The following is a 13,137-nucleotide window of genomic DNA, read 5'->3' as shown; positions in this document are numbered from 1 at the left end:
GAACCATATCGCATTCAGCAACATGCCTACCATGTGTGCAGAATACTCTGGCAGACGATCTTGGCAGGCACTTCGCAGACCATGAGTGGGAAATTCACAATTCTGTCTTGACTGAAATCTTCACGCAGTGGGGAACACCATCTTAGGATCTGTTCACCTTCCAAGCAAACAAGAAATTCAGTCTCTACTGATCCAGAGCAGCAGTAGGCCAAGACTCCAGGGATACCCTTCTGTTATCCTGGACGGATCATCTAAGGTACCTGTTTCCTCTCATCCCACTGCAACCATAGGTTCTCTGGAAAATTCTCCATAACAAGGCCAGGTTTATCCTCCTCATACCCAATTGTCCCAGACAATTTTGATTTCCAGAGCTTCTACAAATGTCATCCCCCACATACTCTCATCTGGATTTGTTGACTCAAGAGAAGGGCAGGATGAGACATCCCAACTCAGACCCTGTTTATCTCTCAGCCTGGTATTTGAATGGGTGTCAGACCAGGAATGATCATGTTCAAAGGCTGTCCAAACTCCTCAATCACAGCAGAAAAATCTCCACTATAAAATGTGGTTTAGCTAAATGGAGGCATTCTCTACCTTGTCACAGTGGAAGTAGTTATCACTAGAATCAGCAGATACCCCTGTAGTTTTAGGCTATCTTCTGTCCCTCAAAATGTCAGGACTTTCCATTACTTCATGAAAGGTTCACCTGGCAGCAATCAATGCCTTCCATTCTCTTGTAGACGGCCAATCTCTTTACTCACCCTACCGCAATTTGATTCCGGAAAGGCCTCATTAGGCCCTTCCTGCTTGGGACTAAACCCACACCACAATGGAATCTCAGCCTAGTACTCTCAGCTCCTGCCAGACTACCCTTCAAACCGATGGCTACGTGTTCCATGTCATACCTTTCCACTAAGGTTGCTTTCTCAGTTGCTATCACATCAAGCAGACTAGTGAGTGAACTGGTAGCATGTGTGGCTGACCCATCATATTTCATAGAGAGAGCTCCTCCTTTTGCCTCAACCCAAAATTTATCCACAAAGTAATTTCAGAGTTTCACGTGAATCAACCTATTCACTTATTGGTATTCTTCCCAAAGCCTCATGCTTCCATCAAAGAAAAGACACTGTGCTTCTGGGACATCAGCCCAGCCTTGGCCTTGTATCCGCAAAGAGTGAAACCTGTTAGGAAAACACAAGACTGTTGGTATAGCAAAGTGATTACAAGGACAAGAATGATCAGCTCAGAGACTTTCTAAGTGGATCTCTAGATGCATCGGTCAGTGTTGTCAGCTGACAAGTATTCTTCCTCCAGATGGGGTCAGGCCCACTCTGAGAGCCCGAGCAACCTCAGTGGCATCTGAGATTACCAGTAACAGACATTTGTAAGGTGGCTACTTAGAGCTCCATCCACCCCTTTACAAAACATTACGCCCTAGTCCAGGGTTCTTCAGCAGATGCAGTTGTGAGGTCAGTAGTGTTAGGCATCCAGACCAAAAAATGGAGACGGTTACTTACCTGAAACCTGAGGTTCTTTAAGATGTGTGGTTCCTATCTGTATTCTAATACCCACGCTCCTTCCCCTCTGCTTTGGATCTTATCTGATTCATTGTAGGAGAGGAAACTAGAAAGATATTGCCCTTTATGCCCTCAGTTCAGAGCACAAGGAGAGCAACTGCATATGCATGGACCAACAGAGATTACTTGCTAAAAATCTCCTGTCTCAGGTGCATGGAGTGTAAGGGTACCCATATGTGGAATACAGATAGGGACCACACATCTTGAAGGTAAGTAATCTCCATTTACAGCAAAGGCTCCATGGAGCATGCTTTTTGCAGCTGACATTATGTTGTGCTGTAAAAATAAATACAAACTGGAGAGGGACCTAGAACTGAATTTTAAAAAATGGCATATGAATCAGCTGGAATCCATGTGGTGCTTTGTTGAGAGGGACTACAAGATGCTAGTGAAATTAGATGGTATAGTGTGAGTCGGTGTGACAATTTAAATATCTGGATTCAGTCCTGAGCCATGTTGGGAATGTGGATACAGATGTCATGGAGGTGCATGGAGAGTACCTGGTGTAAATTGAGGGAGTTGACAGGAATTTCTGCCATAAGAATATGCCAGGTAAACTAAAGAGCAAAGTATATACGATCGTGATTAGGCCAGCCATGATGTGCGGGTTGAAATGTTAGCCAATGTGGAAGAAATAAATACTGCTACTTCCTCACACTGCTGTGATAAGAATGCTCAGCTGGATGTTGGGTAAGATGAGAGCTGATAAGCTGTGCACTGAAACAGTACAAGCCATTCTGCAGGTAGTCCCCTCATAGAAAATCTGAGGGAATATTGACTGAGATGGCTGGGTCATGTGAGACGATGATATGTGAGATATTTTGGCCAGAAAGCATCAGATCTAGTAGTCAGACTCATGGGACAAAGACCATGAGGAAGACCTAGGAAAAGGTAGTTCAAGATGCCTCAGGAGGATGTGAAGAAAGTTGATGTCAGCTTGGAAGACAAAGAACAAGAGCTTCCGATCCTGATTGATGGGATAAGGCAAAGAAGATGATGATTAAAGATTACTTTAAGGGCTCAGATCCATAACTAAAGTTTGAAGGGGTTGGGATCTGGGGTTGAACTCGTTTTACTGAAGTTAGCATATTATCACAGCTTCCAGCAAAAACCCACCATGAGTGAAGATTCAGAGGTGGGAGGGTTTGGCTGAATTGTATGGCTAGGGAATGATAAATCTAGTACACCAGTGGTTCTCAAACTTTTGTACTGGTGACCCCTTTCACAAGCCTCTGAGTGCGAAACCCCCCTCATAAATTAAAAACACTTTTTATATATTTAACACTATTATAAATGCTGGAGGTAAAGTGGGGTTTGGGGTGGAGGCTGACTGCTTGTGACCCTCCCCCCCATGTAATAACCTCATGACCCCCTAAGTGGTCCCGACCCCCAGTGTGAGAACCCCTGTAGTACACCTACAGCTGTTGCATTAAATATGCCCAGAAGCTGATTAAATGATTCTTTACTACCTCATAACCCACTGCTCTCGCAGAATGTGAAGTTCCGAAAACTGGGTTATCCTTATTTGTGGTTAGTAGTCAAATATAAAAAAAAAAACTGACTTGTGATCCAGCTTTGCTTTAGTCATACCAATGCGCTCACAAGTTCAATTTATTGATGATTCCTTCTCCTGTTGTTCATATTGTTCACGGCCTCCTGTGGGTCTGAGGCCATGTCTACACTACAAAATTAAGTTTACTTAACGTATGTCCACGGACAGTCACCATAGTAATTACATTGCTTGTGTATATGTACGCTTTGCTTCTTGTGTCAGCAGTGCTCATCCTCACGGGGAGCACTTGCATCAATTGTACTGTCAGCGTGGGGCATTGTGGGACGGCTTCTGAAAGCCAGTAACAGTAGATGTAATACACTGACACTGCGTCACCCTAACTACATCAACAGTGACTCTACGCCTCTCGTGGAGGTGGAGTTAAGTCAGTGTAGTAGGACAATTACACCTCCAGGAGCCAAATTTTAGTGTTGACGCTTCTGTAGTTAGGTCAACATAAGCTGCCTTGCGTCAACCTAACTGTAGTGTAGACCAAGCCTCAGGATTTGTTAGATTGCAACGATACTACTTGCACCTGTATGCCTTTCCCAGTAATATATATTCTGTACCAATCATTTAATTTATTTTGGAGAGGGTCATACCCTCGCTGAAATGGTGAACAATAAATATCAGCCAATGTCTTGGCTTTGGAAACTCAAGTGTACTGCATAATTGGTATAACCTAGGAGTAGGGCTGTCTAGATCACCGAGCACAATAGTGAGAGTATCAGCTATGGCTGGAAAAAGTGAATCCTGTAGCATTGATTAAAGGAGGTGGTCAGATTAAAAAATCAGTTTTATAAAATGAATTTCTTAACCTTTGTCAACACTTTAGATCAGCGATCCTCAGACTGAGGCTCTCGAGCTGCAAGCGGCTCTTTAATGTGTCTTCTGCGGCTCTTTGCAACACATGATATTAAAACATGGTATGATTTAGTTATTACCCAATCTAAGTTATTAACCGATCAGAATACTTTTACTATGTTATTAACCAAGTGTAGTTGATAAAATAATACTTGGTCAGTCATTTTGCTATGAGAATAATATATATATAAAATAGTAAATGAAACAATGAAGTCACGCTATTGTGGCTCTTTTGGCTAATGTTGATCGCTAATTTGGCTCGTGAACCAAGTTCTGAGTATCATTGCTTTAGATTATTAAGAATCTAGTTTTAAAACTTAATTTACCTCCCACCATTTATACTGGTGCTCACTTTTTTTGTATTTCACTAAGTTTGGACAACGAAAATAGACTTTTTTGGTTTTGGTCACTATCGTGTTCTGACTTGAGTGCCTTCAGACTATGCTGTGTAGCATATGGAGCAAATACTTCAGGAGAATATTTAAATCCAAATAAACTGTATGAAAATACTTCTTTTGGTTTTATTAAGGTTTTGTTTAAAAAAAAAAAAGAAAAAAACAAACAAAAAAACAAAACAAAAAACCCCTTGTTTTTAAAAGCTGAAATTTTGGGCTTAAACTGACTGAACAGTGTTCTTGAAGAATTTCAGCGCTTCTGAAGTCATTGGGAACTGGGAGACAGTTGATGTCTGTTAAATAAAATAAGAGCCCATGAGCCACATTCTAAAGCCTGTATACATGCCAAGTTGAGTTCTGTTGTCAAGTGCAGAGTCAGGCGTTGCCAGTGCTTGGATCAGAGAAGAAGGTCCTGTTAGTGATTTAGTTGATGGTAGTACCTTCTAAGTCAGGAATAAATCATTGCTCCTGCTTGAGATAGCCATGGGAACTGTGCAACCAGAGATGCTGTTTTTTTTTTTTAAATATGATGGAAAACAAGGTTCTGAGCACATGTGGTCACTGAAGATCCCATGGTACTTTTTTCAAGTGTAGAGGTGTAGTCAGCTGAATGTATTTGTGTCCACACAGGAATTCTTCTATATTGTGCTATTTAAATAAGTCATTCTCATTCCTGTTTAATGCATGCTGCACGTTGCCACATGCCAGAAGATCACCAGCTGTGCCTCCTCATATGCTCCTAGTGGATTTTCAGGCTATAAGACTGCATACCTGACTAGGAATTAGCTCTATTAAAAATAGGGTGTATAGTGGAATACAAAAAGAATGAGGAGTACTTGTGGCACCTTAGAGACTAACAAATTTATTTGAGCACAAGCTTTCGTGAGCTACAGCTCATTTCATTGGATGCATGCAGTGGAAAATACAGTAGGAAGATATATATATGTATGTATGTACACACACACCATGAAAAATGGGTGTTGCCATACACACTATAACGAGTGATCAATTAAGGTGAGCTATTATCAGCAGGAGAAAAAAACCCTTTGTAGTGATAATCAGGATGGCCCATTTTCAACAGTTGGCAAGAAGGTGTGAGTAACAGTGTGGGGGAAATAAGCATGGGGAAATAGTTTTACTTTACAGTAGTTTGAGACACTTTGGTAATATGCGAGTGTCAAACAAGGCGTGCAGACAAGGATGCAGACTTTGGAGTATTTTGTACCTTTTGCTGCCATTTGTACAAGAAGGTGTATCTGTCATTACCACTAATAGGACTTATACACAGTCACATAAGGAAAAAATATCTAGTTTCTAGGTGCTTTTCCTCTTGTCATCCCTCAATTACAAACTTCAGAACTAACAGTATTTAGTATACTTGTTAATCTCTGCAGCATCTGCTCCAGCTGTGGAAGAAGTATGTGTTCAAGTGATGGGACAAGTGTCTATTCCTGTAGTGGAAGAGCTGATGGTGTTTGAACCTTCTGTTGAGCAACACAAGTCCGCTCTTAATGAACCTCCAGCAGGTAAGCAGACACCAGAAAGCCTGCATAAACCGTTCACTGGGGACTTAAATATTTTGGCAAATCCTGTATGAACGCCACTATGAGATCTGAGTCTACAAAGGAAAGTCTTACTAAAACCCTGCTGTACAGTAACTGGTGTAAATCCAGATATACAAGTTCCAGTAAGATTGTTGAACACGAAAGAGTGAATTCATCCAAAGTAAATATTGCTCTGGTCTGTCTTAAATTCAGTCTCCTGGGTGCAGCTCAACTCTACTGCCAAGGTATGCACAAAAGGAAATGGCTCTCAAGGGTTTTTCATGTCTACAATATGGAACTGATATTTTATTGTCCATTTAGGACTTTGCATTGCTCTAAAGCACTATGAAATCTTTGGGGAAATCAAGGTTTCAGAGAGAGATTTAGTGCAAGCTGTCAGAAGGCATATTTGCCCACCCCTAGTGGCAATTATTTTGTGTACATATTATGGTATCTAAAATACGTACTATAGTGCACAAGACATGCCAAGTGATGTATAGGCAAAAAGAAGACATAGTGCCTTCTCCAAAGGGCTTCTAATCTGAATAGGGCCTGTTGTATCTACCCAGCAACAAAATCTATTTTTTAGCAGTTTTGCCAGGTTGTTTTAGCTAAAGAATTCAGGGGTTGAGGACAGGGATATCAAATGAGAAGTGTTTGTTTTCTGGCAGTGGGAAGGGGATTTTATTGTGTATGGGCCATGATCATTGTAGTCCATGCTGTACAGTCAGAGGAAACTATGGTCCCTGCTGAGTCGAAGTTATGATCTAAGTTTGACCTACAGTATAGTTCAGACTCTCAATACCGGAAAGGTAAGCTCTAAAGTACACTCTGGTAAAGATAGCAGTCACTTTTTAAATGTTATGCACTTAATTCTTTAGTGTCTTAACATGGATAGGCTTTTTGGTAGAAGTGAGTTTTTAAGGGGAGAGGTTTTAACTAAAAGCAGCAGGCTAGGGAATGAGCCATAAGGGGTGGTGTGGAAGAAGGTGTGAATAAAAGAGCCAGACAGTGTGGGCAGATGTATTTAAACAGGCAGTTTTAAGAAGTGGATAGGCTTCCAGGAGAAGTGAGGAGGAGGAAATGAAGGCTGACACACAGGGTACAGGGGTGTAGAGAAGGTGAAGAGAAGTTGAGATTTTCTGTGGGAGGCCAGAGTAACCAATGAAAGGATAATATTAGGGGAATGGAATAGTCAGAATAGTAGGAGTGGGGACATCATTGTGTGGTCTGAAAGGGAATGGGTTGAGAATCAGGTTAGCTAGCGAGGAAGGGGTGACAGTAACTGACACCAGTGGTGACCAAAGCCTGAACAAGGATTTTGGTGATCAGGATGGAGAGGAAGAATGAGAGGGAATTCAAGACAATACAGTGACAATGGCTGATGGGAGGAGAAGCAAGGACATGGTATAGGTGAGCAAAAAAAGTGGTATTTCACCATGCTTAGTCTGAGCTGCTGACGAGACAGCTAGAATGAAATTGGAGGGACAGTTGAAGAGGTGAGATTGAACAAGTAGGGAATTATGATAGTTGGAGCCATGAGAGTAAAGAGTTCATTTGTAGATAAAGTGTAAAGTAAAAAGAAGAGGACTGAGGAAAGAACCTGGAGAGATCTCAGGAGAAGTAAGGGAGGAGGATCTGGCACAAGAGCTGCTGGTGAGGCAGGACAGCAGAGATGTAAAAGGCCAAGTTAGAATGCTGGAGTGAAAGAGTGACTGTGTGCAGGCAGCAGAAAAAGAGGATCAGGAAATCCCTTAGACTTACGCAGGAGGAGATCAGAGTAGGCTCATACTTACTGGAGAGTTTGGGAAGAGTAGTTTCAAAGGAACAGATGGTAACTGGATTGCCTGGGATTAGGACGGAGCCAGAGGACAAGAATTCAAGGCACTGTAAATAGACTGCTTTCTCAAGGAACTTGGAGGCAAATTGGGGGAGGGAGGAGAGTAGTTGGAGAGATAAGTGGGGTCTCAACTGTTTACAAATAGAAAAACCACTAACTTTTAAAATTTGTTGTAAACAGTATCGTCTGCTCCAGCTGAGGTAATGGAACAAAAAGTGACGGTCCCAGAAGCCTCTACTCCTGGTGCAGATAGTACTCTTGTGGAAGAGAATAAACCATCTCCCAGCAAACATACAGAGCATCTTCCGAAGCCAAATGAACTCCTCCCAGAGCTGGCAGGTGAGATCTATAAACCTGGGTATAAAATCAAGAGGGCTTCTTTGTTGTGAAGTCAGCATTTTTGATTGAGCTTAATAACTTCTTCCTCCCAATTTCTCTCTCACACTATTCCTCTGCCTTTGGCAGAGACCATGCAAAGAAGACTTCAGCCCCAAGGTGAATGTTTTGGAAAGTTATGAGCATGTGAAAATGTAGGGTTATATTAGAAACTGTTTCTCAGCCTCAACCGGGCGGGGTAACCATTGCAGATTGCTATAATGTAGATACGGTTTCCATTAAGGACTTGGGAGTGAATTTGTATTTCTCTTCCTTTTTTTCCCCATGCATATTTGTTGTATCCATTGAATGTGGTGGTTGGTTTATTACAGTTTTTATTTTTTATATCTTTGTATAAAGTAATTAACCGTATATAACTTAAAAAATTCAAGTTAATGAAAAATCTAATAGGTCTCTAATGTGATGACTTTAAAAGAACTAAATTGTCTGAATTTTATGTCCCTTTTAATTTTGTATGTATATAATAATAATAATAATAAGCACTTAAATGTAGTACATCAATCCACATTTTGGAAGCTCTGTCCAAACTTTAATTTTTAATCAGCGTTGTGAACCGAGTATTTGTTTTAGCTAGCATGTTACAAGATGTTTCTGGCCTTTTTTTAGGTGAAGTTAAAGGTTAACTTTCTCCTGTATTTTGGTAGCTTTACAAGTAAGCTTCCTTGTTAGTTGATACAGTAAATAAATATTGGGAAAAGCAACTGTACAATGATAAAGCGTTACAAGTTCAGTTTCAGAATTGTGTGAAAGCCAGTGTTGTCTGAACTCTTGATCCTTCTTCGAGTGCTTGCTCATGTCGATTCCATTCTAGGTGTGTGCGCGCCCATGTGTGCAGTTGTCAGAGATTTTTGCCTTAGCAGTATCAGTAAGGCCAGCCATGGCACCCCTTTGAGTGCCGTGCTCATGCTTTGGTATATCAGGCTCCACTGGCCCTATGCCCTCTCAGTTTCTTCTTACCACCTGTAGGGGTTAGTCGGAGTGCCTTTCCTTGCATAGCAAGGGCTAACGGTTTTGTCTCTTCTGACTTCGAGCTTTAGGGCCTTGTAAATAGTTTCTTTATAATAGTTAGTGTTAAGTATAGTTCGAAGTTAGAGTCCCAGCGGGGACTTTGCCCCAGGCGGGGCATGGCCTGATCTCCGGGGTTTAAGCCCTGAGTGGACTGGAACAGGCCTATGCCTGTAAGTGACCCACACACCAGCTGCCTCAAATGCCTAAGGAATCACATGTGAAGGACAAGTGTCATATTTGTACAAATTTTTGACCCAGGACTCAGAAAGAGCAGGATATTTATTTCCGGGCTCTTCTCATTTCCGGCCCTTCGTCCAGCTTCTGAGCCGTCCCTCCAAGACTCACCTAATACCTTGGTCTCAGTGCGCAGTGCACCCCTGGCTCTGCCCGGCACTGCTCTCCATCGCTGGTGCCCAAAAAGAAAACAAGCATGGCTCCCCGGCACCAGGCAAGAAGGGCCATGGGACACTGGGCAAAGGACCCAGTTCAGGCCGCCCAGCCACTCCGAAGCCATGTGTACGTGCCTCCCTGGTCAGGGCCCTTAGCCCCTTAAAGGATCTACCACTGGCTCCCGGGAGCAGTAGGGGACCCAAACTCCTGACGGCTTTGACACCTTCCCAAGCTCCCCCGATGACGAGAGAGCAGAGGTCTCCGCCCACGCTGCCGGCACTGCCAATGCTGCAGGAAACATCAAAGGCTCCCTTCGAGATCAAGCCAGCAGCTAAGAGCTCTCGGGGCAGTGGAGTGCTGCCAATTCCCCAAGACAAGGCAGTGCTCTCCTCCACGCCACAGATCTCCAGAGTTGCAGCCCAGATCCTCTGGGGCGTGCCCTTGGTCACAGGCACCTCAATCGCAGTCCCTGCCATCTCAAAGCGGATTGCCTAAGGGGGGAGGTGCTAGTTTCCATACTACTGGCACCGTTTGCCCTCCTGCCGGTCATCCTCTTGGCGCAGATCTACAGTTGTCGTCTTCATCTCTGGACGAGGCTTTTGACACGGTCTCCCACAGTATTCTTGCCAGCAAGTTAAAGTAGTATGGGCTGGATGAATGGACTACGAGGTGGATAGAAAGCTGGCTAGATTTTCAGGCTCAACTGGTAGTGATCAATGGCTCCATGTCTAGTTGGCAGCCGGTATCAAGTGGAGTGCCCCAAGGGTCGGTCCTCAGGCCGGTTTTGTTCAATATCTTCATAAATGATCTGGAGGATGGTGTGGATTGCACCCTCAGCAAGTTTGCAGATGACACTAAGCTGGGAGGAGAGGTAGATACACTGGAGGGTAGGGATAGGATAGAGAGGGCCCTAGACAAATTGGAGGATTGGGCCAAAAGAAATCTGATGAGGTTCAACAAGGACAAGTGCAGAGTCCTGCACTTAGGACGGAAGAATCCCATGCATCGCTACAGACTAGGGACCGAATGGCTAGGCAGCAGTTCTGCAGAAAAGGACCTAGGGGTTACAGTGGAGGAGAAGCTGGTTATGAGTCAACAGTGTGCCCTTGTTGCCAAGAAGGCCAATGGCATTTTGGGATGTATAAGTAGGGGCATTGCCAGCAGATCGAGGGACGTGATCGTTCCCCTCTATTCGACATTGGTGAAGCCTCACCTGGATTACTGTGTCCAGTTTTGGGCCCCACACTACAAGAAGGATGTGGAAAAATTGGAAAATATCCAGCAGAGGGCAACAAAAATGATTAGGGGACTGGAACACATGACTTATGAGGAGAGGCTGAGGGAACTGGGATTGTTTAGTCTGCAGAAGAGAAGAATGAGGGGGGATTTGATAGCTGCTTTCAACTACCTGAAAGGGGGTTCCAAAGAGGATGGATCTAGACTGTTCTCAGTGGTAGCAGATGACAGAACGAGGAGTAATGGTCTCAAGTTGCAGTGGGGGAGGTTTAGGTTGGATATTAGGAAAAAGTTTTTCACTAGGAGGGTGGTGAAGCACTGGAACGCGTTACCTAGGGCGGTGGTGGAATCTCCTTCCTTGGAAGTTTTTAAGGTCAGGCTTGACAAAGCCCTGGCTGGGATGATTTAATTGGGGATTGGTCCTGCTTTGAGCAGGGGGTTGGACTAGATGACCTCCTGAGTTCCCTTCCAACCCTGATATTCTATGATTTTATGCCTTCCCTGTGAGGGCACTCCCTGTCACAACTCCGGTCCCCCCAGCACCAGTCCCCTTGGTACCGGCACTGATCCTCTCGTTCCAGGCATCTGTCTCTAGTAGCGACGGTCAGCAGGCAAGTGCAGATGTCGATGGCCCCACTGTTTGTCACCGGTAGGGGATTCCTCTGGCATGGAAGGGCAGTTCAGCCCCTTGCCCAGACTCCAGCAGCGTGATTGGGCTCCTGGGGCTGCGTCAACGTTGACGGCGCCGTCTTGGCAGTGTGGCCAGTGGCCAGCACAGTGGCCTTGTTGGATCACATGGGGCGTGCCAGTCATGACAATGTCCCCTTCACGCTGCTCATCTGCTGGTGCCTCGAAGCAACAGTTGGCAGCACTGACGGCACCGGGCTCGGTGCACGAGTCGCACTCGGAGGTCGGGGTAGAGGACACTGCACCCACCCCTAAACCCCTCCCTCCCCCATTGGGGATAATGCCCCAGGGCCTCCCTCGGTGGTACAGCCGTCGTCTTCAGCTCTGGACGAGGCAGTTGCGGGACCCTCGAGGACTGGCCCGCTGGATGATTTTAAAGAACACCAGGCCCTTCTTCGACGGGTGGCCAAGAACTTGGACCTAGAGATGGAGCAGATGGCCAAGCAGGCGGACACTTGGTTCAACTTCCTCTCAGCCTCTACCCCAGCTCATGTTGCACTACTAGTGCATGACGGGGTTCTCAAAATTGACAAGGCCCTCTGGCAAACCCCGCCTTCCATCCCTCTCACCTCCAAAAGGGCCGAAAAGTACTTTGTCCCAGCCAAAGGGTTCAAGTACTTTTATACCCACCCACCTCCGTGCTCATTGATTATCTCTGCAGCCAACAAAAAAGACAAGCAGGGGCACACCAGCTCAACTCCCATAAATAGAGGCCAAAAGACTGGACCATTTTGGGACAAAAATGTATTCCATTGCCAGCACACAGTTCCAGTGGCGAACCATCAGGCCCTCTTGGGCAGACACAATTTTAACTTATTGGGCTCCCTTCATAAGTTCAAGGAGTCCCTCCTGCAGGGTTTGGCCTAAGAATTTGGCACCCTGGTAGATGAAGGCACTGCAGCAGCTAGTAGCTCCCCGCAAATGGGGTGGGATGTGGTGGACTCGGCGGACAGGGTGGTCGCGTTGGTGGTGGTTATGAGTCGCAGCTGCTGGCTTCACACTGCCGGCCTTTCCCATGAGATGCAGACCTTGATCTAGGACCTCCCATTCAATGAGAACGGTCTCTTCTCCAAACAGACAGATATGAGGCTGCATGGGTTGAAGGACACTCGGGCCACCCTTTGCTCACTGGGGATGCATATGCAGCAGTCTGCATGGAAGCAGTTCTGGCTGCTCCCACTGCCAAGGCCTTGGCAGCCTCGTCAGGGGTCTGCAAGGAGAAGGGATAGAGAGATGAGTTTTAGTCGTTGCCGCCGTTCCTCCTCCCATGCAGCCTGGCCTGGCGAAGCATCCTGGGGGCCAGAAGCGCTCATTCTGATGATGTGCTTCAGAGTGACGCCCCAGTCAATTTCCCAGATCCACATTGTTCTTTCCTCGACTGTCTTTGTTCCTACTGTTTGGCCTGGTTGCGGGTCACCTCAGACCACTGGGTGCTGAACATAGTATCTCGGGGCTGTACCCTGCAATTTTCTACCACACCTCCCTCCCACCCACCCCTCTTCATGGATCCTTCTCACAAGCACTTCCTTGTTCAAGAGGTTGAGGGCCTCCTGCTCCAGGGGGAAGTGGAGGAGGTCGCTCAGCACATGAAAGTGTTCTATTCCCGCTACTTCCTAATCCCAAAGGCAAAAGGGGGCTTCAGACCCAT

General features: G+C 45.2%; 1 protein-coding gene across 15 annotated transcripts in view; it reads left to right on the top strand.

The window, feature by feature from the left end:
• The window catches only part of MAP4 (microtubule associated protein 4), a 278,564-nt gene that overhangs the window by 189,755 nt on the left and 75,672 nt on the right, over positions 1 to 13,137 (top strand). For all 15 annotated transcript variants that reach the window (XM_043541762.1, XM_037891346.2, XM_043541771.1 and 12 more), the window contains 2 exons: positions 5,783 to 5,914; positions 7,953 to 8,111. In XM_043541762.1, coding sequence (XP_043397697.1) covers positions 5,783 to 5,914; positions 7,953 to 8,111 — 291 coding nt within the window. The remainder of the gene's footprint in view (positions 1 to 5,782; positions 5,915 to 7,952; positions 8,112 to 13,137) is intronic.

The sequence above is a fragment of the Chelonia mydas genome, chromosome 2, assembly GCF_015237465.2.
Source record: "Chelonia mydas isolate rCheMyd1 chromosome 2, rCheMyd1.pri.v2, whole genome shotgun sequence".
Classification (NCBI taxonomy): Eukaryota; Metazoa; Chordata; order Testudines; family Cheloniidae; genus Chelonia; species Chelonia mydas.
Note: the sequence above shows the minus strand (reverse complement) of the source record. Positions and strands in the feature narration are given on the sequence as shown.